The sequence below is a fragment of a genome, unplaced genomic scaffold, assembly GCF_019419815.1.
Source record: "Pyrus x bretschneideri cultivar Hongxiangsu unplaced genomic scaffold, Pyrus_bretschneideri_v1 Contig69, whole genome shotgun sequence".
NCBI lineage: Eukaryota > Viridiplantae > Streptophyta > Magnoliopsida > Rosales > Rosaceae > Pyrus > Pyrus x bretschneideri.
The window spans coordinates 15,676-29,147 of record NW_025999808.1 but is presented as its reverse complement, the minus strand read 5'-3'; the positions used below and the strand labels follow the sequence as shown (position 1 = coordinate 29,147).

Genomic DNA, 13,472 nt, shown 5'->3' with positions numbered 1-13,472 from the left:
TAAGTATTTACACACTTAAGGGAGAGTGTTGAAGTCATATTTAGAATATGAATGCGATTGTGTAAATCCTAGCGTATCTAGGGGTATCTTTTATATTCCCTTTAGTAGTCTAATTCCTATTAGAGTTGTAATCCTAAAAGGGTAAGGATTTTACCTATCCTAATACTATTAATAAAGGCACAATGGTGGTGATACAACACATAGCTCACAATTAAATCTCTATATTCTCCCTCTCACTACCGCCGGCCTCCTTCTCTCTATTCCCTTAGAATAGCTCAGTTAAATAGGCATACAACATAATGCATTTATTTTAATAATTGAAAGGGGCTGCAAGAATAGATATGCTAAACAACAATACCATTTGTTCAAGGGACCTTGGGTTTAAAGAACATCTCACTAGGTCACCATCGAGAGAAAAAAAAAAAGCATCCCACTAGGTGACCGGAGCAACAGAGCGAAGGTCACAAACTCGACATTTTATGTTATTTCAAAGTCTCATTGATTTTGTACATCAACTCACTCAAATGCATCACCAGTCCACTTCTTCTTGTGAGGTCCTACGGTACACGAAAAGAAGGATGTCATACAATTGAAAATAAATTAGGTGATCACAATATGGAATAGGCAACAGAAAGTTTGGATAATGAAGAAAGGCATGTATTGAGACGTAGATGGAAGGAATAACTTGTCTAATGATCATATTAGAACTGCATTGAATAAGAATTTGATGTGGAAGACGAGAGACTAATCAAATGTGGATTCACTCATGCTACAACAGGAGATGAAAAAAAAATCAATCATGCAGGATTGTCTTTGAAACGGAAAAACAGGCAGCATCTAAACAAAATTGAAGGAAACACTTGTAACCAGCTCCCACGCCTTCGAGATCACGAAGAACTGATAATCAGTCATGCAGGATTGCTATAAAGCTTAAGTGACGAAAATTTTGCCGGCTCAAATATATTTTTTATTTTTTTTCAGTAAAATTAAACTTTGTCCAATGAAATAGTTTGGTCGGTCATGTCAGGTTTGTGGAACAAAGTTGGTCAATACACTTTTGCTCGACATAGTGTCGTCGGGAAATCAGTCTGGCAAAGTGTTTTTGCTCAACAATTTGTTATTTTCGTCGGGCAAAATTTCATGCACTGAAATTTGCCCAACGAATTTGTCAGGCAAAAAAACACAAGGCGAAGAAATCTCATTTTGGCCGACTAGACCGATACGAAACTGAAGAATGTATCAGTTAAAACAATATTGTCAATGAAAAGAACATATTGGACTTTTGAGTTCGCGTTTGAAGGATTAGATTTGGCTTTTCATTTTTTTTTCATTTTTATCATTGATACCTGAAAAAAAAAAAAAAAAAAAAAAAAAGTAACTGAATCTTGTATTTATTACTGATCAGTTAAATTGGAATTCAATAAAATCTTAATTAAGTTGATAATTATATGCTTTTGCAGAAGTTCTAAGCATAAAAACGAAAGTTCATAACATATTTTATTATTATTCAGATGATGAGAAACTTAAAAAGAACTAAACTAATTTGTTAATCAATGCTTGGTGCAATCAGCCGGCTTAAACGACACAGTTCTGTCCTCAAGATCATAACCCACCAGGAAGTTTATTTGAGCCAAGTTCCCAAATATTGCAACGTCACTGGACGGTATCATTGTCAGGCAAACCAAATCGTCCTCCATTCTAGCAAATGTGTTTACTGCCTGCAACTTCACATCCGCACCCTTGAAGTGCGCAGTTATAACGGGAACACCAATGTCATCGCTTTCGCTTCGAAAACAAAGGCTCAGAATCCCCCTCGGATCACTAACCCTCTCTGCGTTAATGGCAACCTCCAACGCCGATACCAAATCGTCATAAAATCCAGGTGGAAGGAATGTCAAAGTAGTACCTGAATCGATGATAATGTTACCCTCATTGCCAGCAACAGCAACAGCAACAGCAGGACTATCTTTGCAGTTCGGTGATTTGGTTTTGTAGGCCAACCTCTTCTCTCCAACGCTAATGGCCTCGAGTGTGAGGTAATAGAAAGTGTCGGGCTCTTTCGCAACTAGAGGAGTTGAAACAGCACCAGCACCCGAGACAATGCCGGCACTGCCAAAACTTATCTTGCTCGCCAAGTTATTGTTCGGATTCTTACTATTTGATGCCAGAGGCACCAAACAGTAGGAAAATTTACCACCACCGGTCGATTTAGTCAGTTGAGAAGCGAGGGAAAGAGGACCGCCTCCGAGGCCAATCAAGCCAGAACCGGACTCGTCAAATGTACCACCATTTTGATGCCCACAACCGAAGACAATTTTCGGAAGCGAAACTGGACGACCGGTAGTTGATGCAATGGTGAAGGTCTCAACAGCTAGAGTTCCTCTAGTGAAAGAGCGGTCTCCGTAACGATAGCTATAGTCACATGTTTCGTGTTCGTTGTCTTGGGTGCCGCAGGCGGCTTCTTCGAGATAAGTACATGAATTGGACTGACACGGGATGGAGCGGTAGGTCGACGATTTCTTGGGATCGAAGAGAGGAGGTTTTTGGTTGAAGCATTGCTTGCATGGCTTGCATTGAGTCCAAATGAGATCACTGCCAGTGTCGGCTATTCCGAGGACTTCAACTGGTGGGGTCCCAATTGATACGTTCATTAGGTATTCTCCATTACTTGATATTATTCTGGACTGGATATCTGCTGATGACGACAACGACGATGATGAGGTGATTATTGGCTTGACGAAGCGATTGGCACGTGTGACAGAACGACAAAAGGCATCGTGCAAGCGATCGTAATGAGACACGGATGAATTGTACCAGGGAGAGAGGGTAGAGTCGCGGTGTATGAGATCAGCAGTGAAACCGTGGCTATTGGCTTGGGTGAGCAAAATGAAAAATGCAAGTAGGGCAAGGGGAAAATGTTTCATATTGCTAGCAGAAGTAGCTAATGCCACCTTATCGGTTTGGTTTGGTTTCGATTGGAGATGGAATGACGAAAGCGTTGGTGTTGCAACAAGTATTTATAGACGTTGTGATGGTGAACAAAATTCAATTACGACATTATGATTGGAAGATCAACATGCAGAGCGGTTTTAGAGATGTAAAAAGACTGCAGGTCGACGAACAGGTTGTGAAAATTTAATAATCCAATTATATATTATTGAATAATTAATGTTATTACTGGATTATACCGCATTGGATAGATGACGACACATTTTCTTGATGATTTGATCGGAATGAAACAAAATGAGTTAAGGGTAAATCATATGATTACTTATTACAGAACTGATGGGCTGAACTCTTATGTATTCTGTCTATTCAGATCTCCTTGTTTCTGCTTTTCTGATGGCTCTCTCTATTTTATTGTGCCTTTGAGCTTTTTCCAATCGATGAGATTTAATATTCAAACCATTGTGTCCTGTAAATTTATTTAGAAAGTTAATGCAAAGTTTATTGTCCCAATTTTTTTTATTTTTTTTGCAAATTTAGAGTAAAATGGTGGAAATTCTATTTGAACTTATACTTGCCTCTGATTTGCAAGTGCCGCATGGCCTTGGTAGGTAGAGTTTTTTTTTCTTCAACCTATTGCTTCGTCGGGTCATACCATCCTTTTCCCTTAGCATAAATTAATGTAAAATATCGCTTGCATTAAAAAGACATGTATAAATAGCATTAACATAAAGTAGGTTGATGTCTAGTGGAACATCTTTCACAAGAGAGATAGCTCACTAATAGACTGAGAGACAAGTAATTCGACTCATTTACATCCAAATTATGAATGTATAAAATCTATATTATACAAAGAGACCGTGATTTTTGTTAATTTGAATTGAAAGGTGATATAAAATCGGTCTATTTATTTATTTATTTATTTTATCTATTAGGTTTTTATTTTTTTTTATTTTTTTAATTTGATCAAATTTTATATATACTAAAACCTGGTGAAAAAAACACTGTTCATTAACATTGCACGGGCGGTGCTGTTTTGCTTTGGGTATCTTTCTCTTCTCATTTTCACTGCTTTTCTTTGCCCACACGTCCACCATTCTCTTGCCACGTGTCGATCATCCTGGAATGGTTCGCTTCGATTCTCTGGAAATTTCTTTCGGTTTCCATTTCCTTGGTTCGATTATACTTCTTGGTTTTATTTCGGTTTCTGCTCCTCTTTGGCAAAACTTTATGCTTCTCTGTGGTTCCTGGTGAGATTTACCACTTTCTCGATTTTTTTCTTATGTTATTCTAGGGTTTTGTTTATGGCCTCCGATTCTACATGTGGCTATTTAATTTTGTCAAGTTTTCAGTTTCAGGGCACTGTAGCTTATGGTTTTTCTTGAGCCTTTCTTTTCAGCGTTTGAAGGCATCTGTGCTGCATTTGTGTAAATTAATTTCCTCCGCTTCATGCATAGTAGACCTAACATTTGTGTCGTGTTTTTCGTGTTCGTGTCGTTTTGTGTCATACTCAATATCTTAACGAGTCGTGTCGTGTAACACCCGTTAAAATAAACAGATAAAATGACCCGACCTATTACCTGTTAAGGAAAATATATTTTAAACCAATAAATAATCAAATGAAAAACATAATACTAAATAAGTATATACATACCATATTGTTACGGGAATGTATACCATATTGTTACGGGAATGGGGAAAGAGAAAGGGATTATGGCTTTTATTATGATCAAATGGTAAAATTGGAAAATATTGGAATAGAGAGAGGTTTTTTCATTCAAAAATGTTCTAATAATATAAGTCAAATAGAATCCAATGGTACAGATTTACTTTCATTTATCTTACTGCTGTTATTTAAGTAAAATTTTTAATATTTTTTTAATTAATGAAGAAGTGTAAAAAATATAGGAAAAATATATAAACACTCATAATGATAAGCTTTACAACTATCATGAAGAGCGTAACTTCGAAATTAGCCACTATAATCATATAAATCATAGATCAAAATTTAACCGTTGATTGTTATTTACATTTACACTTCATTTTTCTCATCAAATTTTGTTTTTTGAAAACATGATCTATTAGAGGATGCAGGAAGATGAATGGTTTGGATCGTTGATATTATGTTCAGAGTTTTATGGTTAGTGAAAATATTGTTTGATGTTTATAAAGTTTCTACAAACTATATGTGACACACCCCGAACAAAATTTTTGGAGCGTGCTGGCCGTCACGTGAAGGTGACGTAGCCAAGTATGCTATGTAGAAGTAAAGAGTGAAAATACGAGGAAAATAAAGTCAACAAAATAATTTACAATAAAAAGATTAGTGAGTGCTAAGGACAAACACGTAAGGAAAATGCAAGGTAGGAGTTCAAGTCTCCTAGGTGCAGTCAAGAATAAACACTACACAAGTGATAACTAGAAAATCCTACATGGAGGGTGCTCTGTCAGAAATACCTCGATGTTTCTTTCGTCACCCACGTACTCGCTACCTAAAACCTGGAGGGGCGCAAAACAAAAAACGTGAGTAGGCAAAAACAAAGTTTGTTTTCCATGTCAGAATATCCAAACAATTAGTATAAGTGTCAAGCAGGTGATATAAAACAATCGTAATATGCCAGTAATATCAGTACATCAGCCGGAGTCACTTAAAGTGACCTGTACGGCTTAAACTATAGCTCCTCATCCACTATCCTGCACACGAGTCGGAACCACCTAAAGTGGTATGTACGATAGGCTGGTGTATCTAATTACGCTCAGTGCTACGATCACGTGAAGGTTGTGCGATGTATCGCAAGTCACCTACAAGTCGGAACCATCTAAAGTGGTCTGTACGACAGGCTGGCATCTGCCTTGGATCCAAGGTGAGCGTACTGTGCGGGAGATGAACTATCATGTGAAGGCTAGACCCTACTCTAGCGGAGCACAATCACCGAGGTGCAGGAATATAAGCTATAACTCAATCTTATTAATACCACATCTATCACTAACAATATACTCACCTGACTTACCTGAGCGTCTGCGGCACAAAAGCATAACCAACACAATCATAACAATAATATCGATGATATTTGACATGGCATTTCAATTATAAAACCATTTAAAACGTAATATCTGGAAAGATACCAATCATAATATATATATATATATATATATATACTGAAAACAAAAGCTCACTCACTGATACGTAGAAGGGTCGTAAATCCCGAGCCTCACGTGGCTACGCTCGTCCTCTGGATAGTCCTCACCTATATGTGAAACAACTATAAAACCGTCAATTTAACGCACATAACCAACCTTAAGTAATAACTTCTCATACATTGCTTAAATGGGGTGTTTGAATATACCAACGTGATCTACTCAATCCCACGAACACCCCCATATTTTAAAAATAATTTTCTGATCTCCCACGTGCCGGCCAAGGCAAGGCCAAATGCGCCGGCCATGCGCGGCACGTGCTTGGCACGCGTGTAGAAACCCTAACGCCGTTAGGGAATATTCTGTTAAAACCCTAACGGAAGTTAACGGTCGTTACCTGACGCAATTAGAATATTCCGTTAACTCTGACGGAATATTTTCTTCCTTCTCCGGTGAGTCTCGCCAGTCGTCGTTGTCCGCTGCAGTCTGCAACTCAAAATTTTGTCGGTTTCTGGAAAAACTTCAAACTTCAATATCTTCTTCATTTCTCAACCAAATTCCTTGAAATTTGTACCAAAATGAAGCTTACAATGAGTAGAACAAAACCTTATCACTTTGGGGGCCTAAAACCAACATAATCTCTTCGGAGAAACCTCGATAATCTGGCCAAACCTGCAACTCGATGAAATCGAGCTTCTCGACGTCCAAAACACTTCAAAATTACTCCCCAAGCTTCGTGAAGACGTCCTAACTCCCTAGAACCTTAGAAACATCTAAAAGCCTCACGATCACGTGTGTATGAACAATGCATTGAATTGGGGTTCTCGGGTTTTTGAGGGTTTCACGTCCTAAAAATGGTATGGATGAGTTCCTAGACTTGCAAGGTCCAAACCAACCTTCAAACCTTTGATCTGTGCATGGAAAGTTGGCTTCGAAGTTGTCTGTACACTTGTAAAGGGAAGGGAAGAAAATCCGAGAGAGAAGGGAGAGAGAAAGGTCCACAGTGTGTGTGTGTGGTGTGTGGTCCATATGGCAGCCCACAAACAAAAACAATTCAAACAACACCCTACAATGCTAATTAACGTACAGTGGTAAAATCCTCTTTTCACACTAACGTTAAAAATAATTCGGGACGGATTGTCACAACCTTCCCACCTTAAGAAAAATTCTTCCCCGAAAATTACACAACAAAACAAACCACTAGTAATCATAAAACAAGCGGGGATACAAATCTCTCATTTGGTCTTTCGTCTCCTAAGTAGCCTCCTCCACTGAGTGATTCCTCCACAAAATCTTCACCAAGCACACTGGGCGTAACAACTATAAAACCGTCAATTTAACGCACATAACCAACCTTAAGTAATAACTTCTCATACATGGCTCAAATGAGGTGTTTGAATATACCAACGTGATCTACTCAATCCCACGAACACCCCCATTTTTTTAAAATAATTTTTTGACCTCCCATGCCCCGTCCAAGGCACAGCCAGACGCAACGGCCACGCTCGGCACGTGCCTAGCACGCGTGTAGAAACCTTAACGCCGTTAGGAAATATTCCTTTAAAACCGTAACGGAAGTTAACGGCCCTTACCTGACGTCGTTAGAATATTTCGTTAACTCTGACAAAATATTCTCCTCCTTCTCTGATGACCCTCGCCGGTTGCCGCCATCCCTCGCCGTTAGCACCGCCGTTTGCAACTCAAAATTTCGTCGGTTTCTGGAAAAACTTCAAACTTGAATATCTTCTTCATTTCTCAACCAAATTCCATGAAATTTTACCAAAATGAAGCTTACAACGAGTAGAACAAAACCTTACCACTTTGGGGACCTAAAACCAACAGAATCTCGTCGGAGAAACCTCGATAATCCGGCCAAACCTGTAACTCGATGAACTCGAGCTTCCTGACGTCCAAAACACTTCAAAATTACTCCCCAAGCTTCGTGAGGACGTCCTAAAGCTCCCTAGAACCTTATAAACATCTAAAAATCTCACGATCACGTGTGCGTGAACAGTGCACCAAATCGGGGTTCTCGGGTTTTCGAGGCTTTCACATCCTAAAAATGGTGTCGATGAGTTCCTGGGCTTGCAAGGAGTCCAAAACTAACCTTCAAACCTTCGATCCGTGCGTGGAAAGTTGGCTTCGAAGTTGTCTGTACACTTGCATAGGAAAGGGAAGAAAATCCGAGAGAGAAGGGAGAGAGAAAGGTCCACAGGTGTGTGGGTGTGGTGTGTGGTCCAGATGGCAGCCCACAAACAAAAACAATTCAAACAACACCCTAAAACGCTAATTAATGTCCAGGGGTAAAATCATCTTTTCACACTAACATTAAAAATAATTCGGGACGGGCTGTCACAATATGACATCAACTCATATTTCAGTTAACCGTAAATATCGAAACTTGATATCAAAGATTTGAACCGTTCATCTTCTTACATCCACCAGATGATCATATTTAAAAAAAAAAAATTCAAAAAATGAAATTTAGTAAGAAGAATGAAGCGTAAATGACAATCGACAGTTAAATATAAATTTAATGTTTATCGATTATAGTGTTGGATTTCAAAGCTGACCCCTTCATGAAAGATGTAAAGCTTGTCACCATGAGTGATTGTATATATTTTTTTACATTTTTTACACTTCTACAATAATTATTATTAATTTTATTAATTTTGCCCTCAAATAAAAAACGTTATTCATGAGGGTTTGAAGCATTTTAAAAATCTAAGCGATAATGTAAGTGTAACTATTATCTACTCGTGGAGGAATAATGGTGAATCACGATTGTTTATATATTCTTTCACATTTTTCATACTTGTTGTATGTATGTCTTCTTAGTTCTTGCCTATACAAATACTATACTAGTTTATTTTAATTTTGGACAACAACATGTTAAGTAAAATTTATCCTAGTAATGATAATAATGAACTCTCATAATAAAAATAAATAATGACTAAAACTTTTTTTTTTTTTTAACTTATATAGAATAATAATACAAAACTATATTTTTAATATAGAATACATTGTTTATATTAATACGGCTATTGTATTTTATAATAAATCATTTAGTAATTAAATTTTAAAATAATAATTTTTTCTTAACGGGTCGAAACGGGTTACCCACGTGTTACCCGCGTGTATACCCGTTAAGAACCCGTTATTAACGGGTTCTTAGTGAGTCACCTGATTAGTTATCGTGTTGATCCGAAATCTGTTATTTTCGTGTGTCAGAAACTGCCGGGTCTAATGCATATTGCAAAGTCCCCATGAATTTGTTGTTGTCCCATCTGAGTTGATCATGTCTTCACTGGTCATGATTGCAGTTTGTCAAGGATTCTGAAATTTAGTAAATTGCAACTTTTTGGTAAGTGAAAACATATATCAATTATTTAGGTCTGTTAGGGTTTTTTGGGCTGTTTTATTATTGCCGAGTTTTATACAACATAAATAGTGAAGCTAGAGGTAATTGAGAAATATTTAGTGGTGTGGTAGATATTTCTCATCAAAATTGAGAGAGTAGTTATATTTTATTTAAATATTTGTATAGTTTTTGGTAGTGATTAAGTTTATGGTACTCCAGATCTTCGGAGACTGATGAGAGCCTATTACCAATCTGCTGCTACTTTAAACCTTCTCAGGGTGTTCGTCACCGGAAGTTTCCCAGCTATGCAGAGGGTCACGTTGTGGAACTTGGATTTCACATATCACAGTGAACAGGGTGATAGGTATATTTCCTCACTTTTACCATTTTAGAGCTTAGATTAGTGATAAATTGATTCGAATCATGTGGCATGAACTTAAAGCTCTGTTTGGGAAAGTAGGCTCTTTACCCCAAAGTTGCTTGCTTTTGGTAATATTTGGAATTGTGCTTCTAAGCTGTTTTTCAAGCTTTTGGACATACTAAATGGAGCTAAATCGAACAGCTTTTTTGTTGCATTGTATTTGCTTTCCTAAATCGATTGTTTTTTTTTTTTGTTGAAAAATGTGAATGGGTTTTGTAGCTCAAAGTTTTTAAGGGCGAAAATTATGCTTCAAATTGGATGTAGATATGAATTTTACAGATTCAAGGTGTTGAATTCATCTTTGTTTTGGTGTATTGTGGTTTGGAATGTCATTTAGTGCAATATAGCCTTAACTTAAATGTAGTTTTGTATATATTAAGTACTCATTTGGATTTTGAGCAGTAAGAGAGAGTTTAGCAGGTATTTGAGGAAATGCGAAGAACTTTTTTTTTTTTGAAATGGCTAGAGTTTAAGATTCTCAGAAGGAAGCTCCTATAAGTTTTTGGTTTTTTGTGTTGATTTGAACAAATTTCAGTTTTTATATTTATTAATTTTTGTTGTGTGAGTAGGATTTATTGGGTTTGATGTTTCTTGAAACACTGGGTGGTTTGAAGATGTTTGAAATCATAAGAAGAGTTGAAGATTTCAGCGAGGTTTGAATCAAAGCACCAAATGAATTCTTCTTCCAGGTGATGATTAAATGTTTCCAACTTTTTTAGTTGTATAAAGACTTGGGTAGTTAGAAATTTGTTTTTACTCATGTGTTTCACTAATTCTTTGGTAATAGATAAATCTTCATGAACAGTCTTCTGCTTCTATCAGTACCCATGGTAAATTCTTATCAATTTACTTTTAACAGTCAGGTCATTTGCGACCAAATATTCTTTTTCAACTAATGCTGGTTTGTCGATGCAAATTTTTGCCATCTTCAGCCTTGATGAAAATGCACCTGCAAAACAATCAACATCTTTGATCAAAGACCTAAGCCTCATGCGCCCACGAGGTTGGGGGGGGGGGGGTTAGGTCAACGAATCTCCAATGCCTAAGTTAGTTTCTTTAAGAGAATAAAGTGTTTAGGATTTTTTAATAGGGATAGGGCCGACCATCTTGTTTAATGGAGAGATATTCTCTAAATATTCCTAAGATATTAAATAGGAAATAATATCTTGAGATAATGGTATAATTGTCCTTAATTTATTTAAATTAGGATTACTTACTTGATTGGAGTCAATCTTCAATTGGGAATGTATTAAAGATAGGATTTGGGTAATTAATCCTTATCTTTAATTGTTTGCCAAGGGTAGGTGAGTTGTGGGTAGTCGCATTTAGCTACTGAGACCTCCATAGATGTGAGCTGTGCGTGGGAGATCTGAGAAGCCTGCCTATTTACTGAGGGCAATCTTGTCTTTCTTGAATAAAAGTCCACGTGTCGCCACTATAATTTTTGGGATTATTTTAAGCTCCACAAATGCCCCCCACACCTACTGTGCTACACGTAGGAAAAGGATAGTAGGTGTAGGAATCCCAACCTGCTTATGCTTGTAGAATTGTTTCCCAATTTGAACTTGATTTGCTTTATTGATTTGGAGATAGACTTCTTCTAGGAAAAGGAAACCAATTGCCTCCAATACCTATTTAATTCTGCCTTAGGTAGGGGATTAAATAAATTAAGAGAATAATTATTATTCCAACAGGGAAGAGAAGCCAGAGGAAATTTTTATTCCCCCTACCCTAGCATTCTTCTTTTCTTGCCCTTGCAAAGAGTTGTCTCTCGTTGTTCTTTTCCTTCTCCGTACCGCACCAAGGTAAGAAAATTTGAATTTTCTTCTTCTTGAATTTTTTGGAAGTTTTCGGACTTGAAAAATTGGCTCGGCGGGGGTCGAGGAGGTAAGAAACGCATGGCAGGGCGGCCACAGTGCAGCTTGGTGGTGCGACATAAGGGTCAATGCGTTGGGACTCTGAGCTCTACTCGGCTTGGGATGAAAGGGAAGGGCAGTGCTGAAAGGTTGGCACGGGCTGGACCTTGTAGGCTGCTGGGCAAGGGCCCGTTCAGTAGAGAGGCGGGAAAGAAGGAGAGTCCGGCTTGGGTCGGCTCTCGGGTTTAGGTGACCTGGGCCGTGTGGCCCAGCCTTGTCTTTTGGGACGCCTAGCGCATGAGTGAAAAGGGGAAAATGGGAGATGATGTATGGGCCTTCCGCGCGTTGGGTCGGCCTGCATGAAATAGATAAGGCCGTGGGACCTTGGGCCTCGCTGGGACGCTTGGAGCACGAGGAAGAGAGGCGCGTGCCTCCTTTATGATGGGCTCAGCGGCCCGGGCCGCATGTAGGAGAGAGTGTGAGGACTTGTGAGCTGGGTCATGGGGCCTAGCCCTGGGCTCTGCAGTTCGTGGGTTTTTTTTTTATTTTTTATTTTTTAATTTTATTCTCTTTTCTCGAGTTGCCTTTTAAATATTTTCCCTCGTACTTTTTGCAGAGACTTTGAAATGTCTTCCTCTGACTGCAAAAGTGACGAATATCTTCCACCTTTGTACCGTTAGGCTGGTTATTCCGACAAGGTGGGTTACTTCAAGGCTACGCATGTCAAGATCAATTCCAATGAGTTGTTTCGGGATATTCTTGAGGTGTACAAACATGCAGTTCTGTCAGGGGTTCGCGTCAAGTGGGTGAAAGATGATAGCAGCCATGAACCATATGGCGAGGGTGCCTCTGCTAGGAAGAAAGCTATCAAATTTCATCTGTACTACTTCGTGTTAGGATTTTCCAGGAGGTGATATACTCCATGAAATGCACGCCTGCTCAATGCTCCCTAAATGCAGTTCTTGCGATGGTGGGATTCTCGAACTTGAGCATGTTCTTCGATCTTGGCTTGACCATGAATAAGTATTGGTACTTCTTTGAGATCAGCCATAAGGAAGGTGTGGGACAACTGAGATCTTGCCATAGGCTGCACGATGCTTTTAGCAAAGGTGATCATAAGTGGGCGAGAGATACCTTGGATGTGAGCGGAGAGTGGGAGCCTGACTTTTCTCTTGAGCTGCGTGTCTCGACTACCCTTATCAATGGTAAGTGAATTGCTTCATTCTTGTCCTGCTTGAATTTTTTGTTGAGTTGCTCCATGACTTCAATTTATTGATCGTCTTTCTTATTTTGTGTAGATTCGATGTTTGGCTCAACTCCAAGGACTTCGGCAGATATGAAGAAAGTGCACATCACCTTGGGCATTCCTGCTGAGTATCGTGAGTAGTGTTGGCTGCTCAGCCCTCTTCGTTAGAAGAAATGTAGCCTGCCTTCCAAGGAAGAAATAAATCGGATAAAGGACGAGGTGTTGGCTCGTCCAATTGTTGCTGTAGAGCCTGCTGCCAATGAGGGTGGAAAGAAGAGGTCTTCCTTACCTGTTTGTGGGCCTTCGGCTGAGAAGAAGCCAAGAACTTCTTCTGATGTTGTTGAGAAGCTTGTCATTGATCTAACTTCCCCTAAGGGGGCGAAGAAGACAGTTCAGTCTGAGCCTATGAAATCTGCTGCTCTGAAGGTGACCGTATCCATTGCTAAGTGACTTGCCCAGCGGAAGGGTTTGGTGACGCCTCCGGTGTCTGGGTTTGTATTGAAG

General features: G+C 38.8%; 1 protein-coding gene across 1 annotated transcript; it reads right to left on the bottom strand.

Moving 5' to 3' along the window:
* Positions 1-1,550: 1,550 nt before the first annotated feature.
* On the bottom strand, positions 1,551-7,523 carry LOC125472274 (probable aspartic protease At2g35615). The gene is made up of 5 exons (XM_048573502.1): positions 7,489-7,523; positions 7,313-7,391; positions 6,482-6,570; positions 5,958-5,965; positions 1,551-2,941 (listed from the first exon to the last, which is right to left on the bottom strand). Exons 1-5 carry the CDS (start codon positions 7,521-7,523, stop codon positions 1,551-1,553), a joined length of 1,602 nt encoding a protein of 533 aa, XP_048429459.1.
* Positions 7,524-13,472: the final 5,949 nt, after the last annotated feature.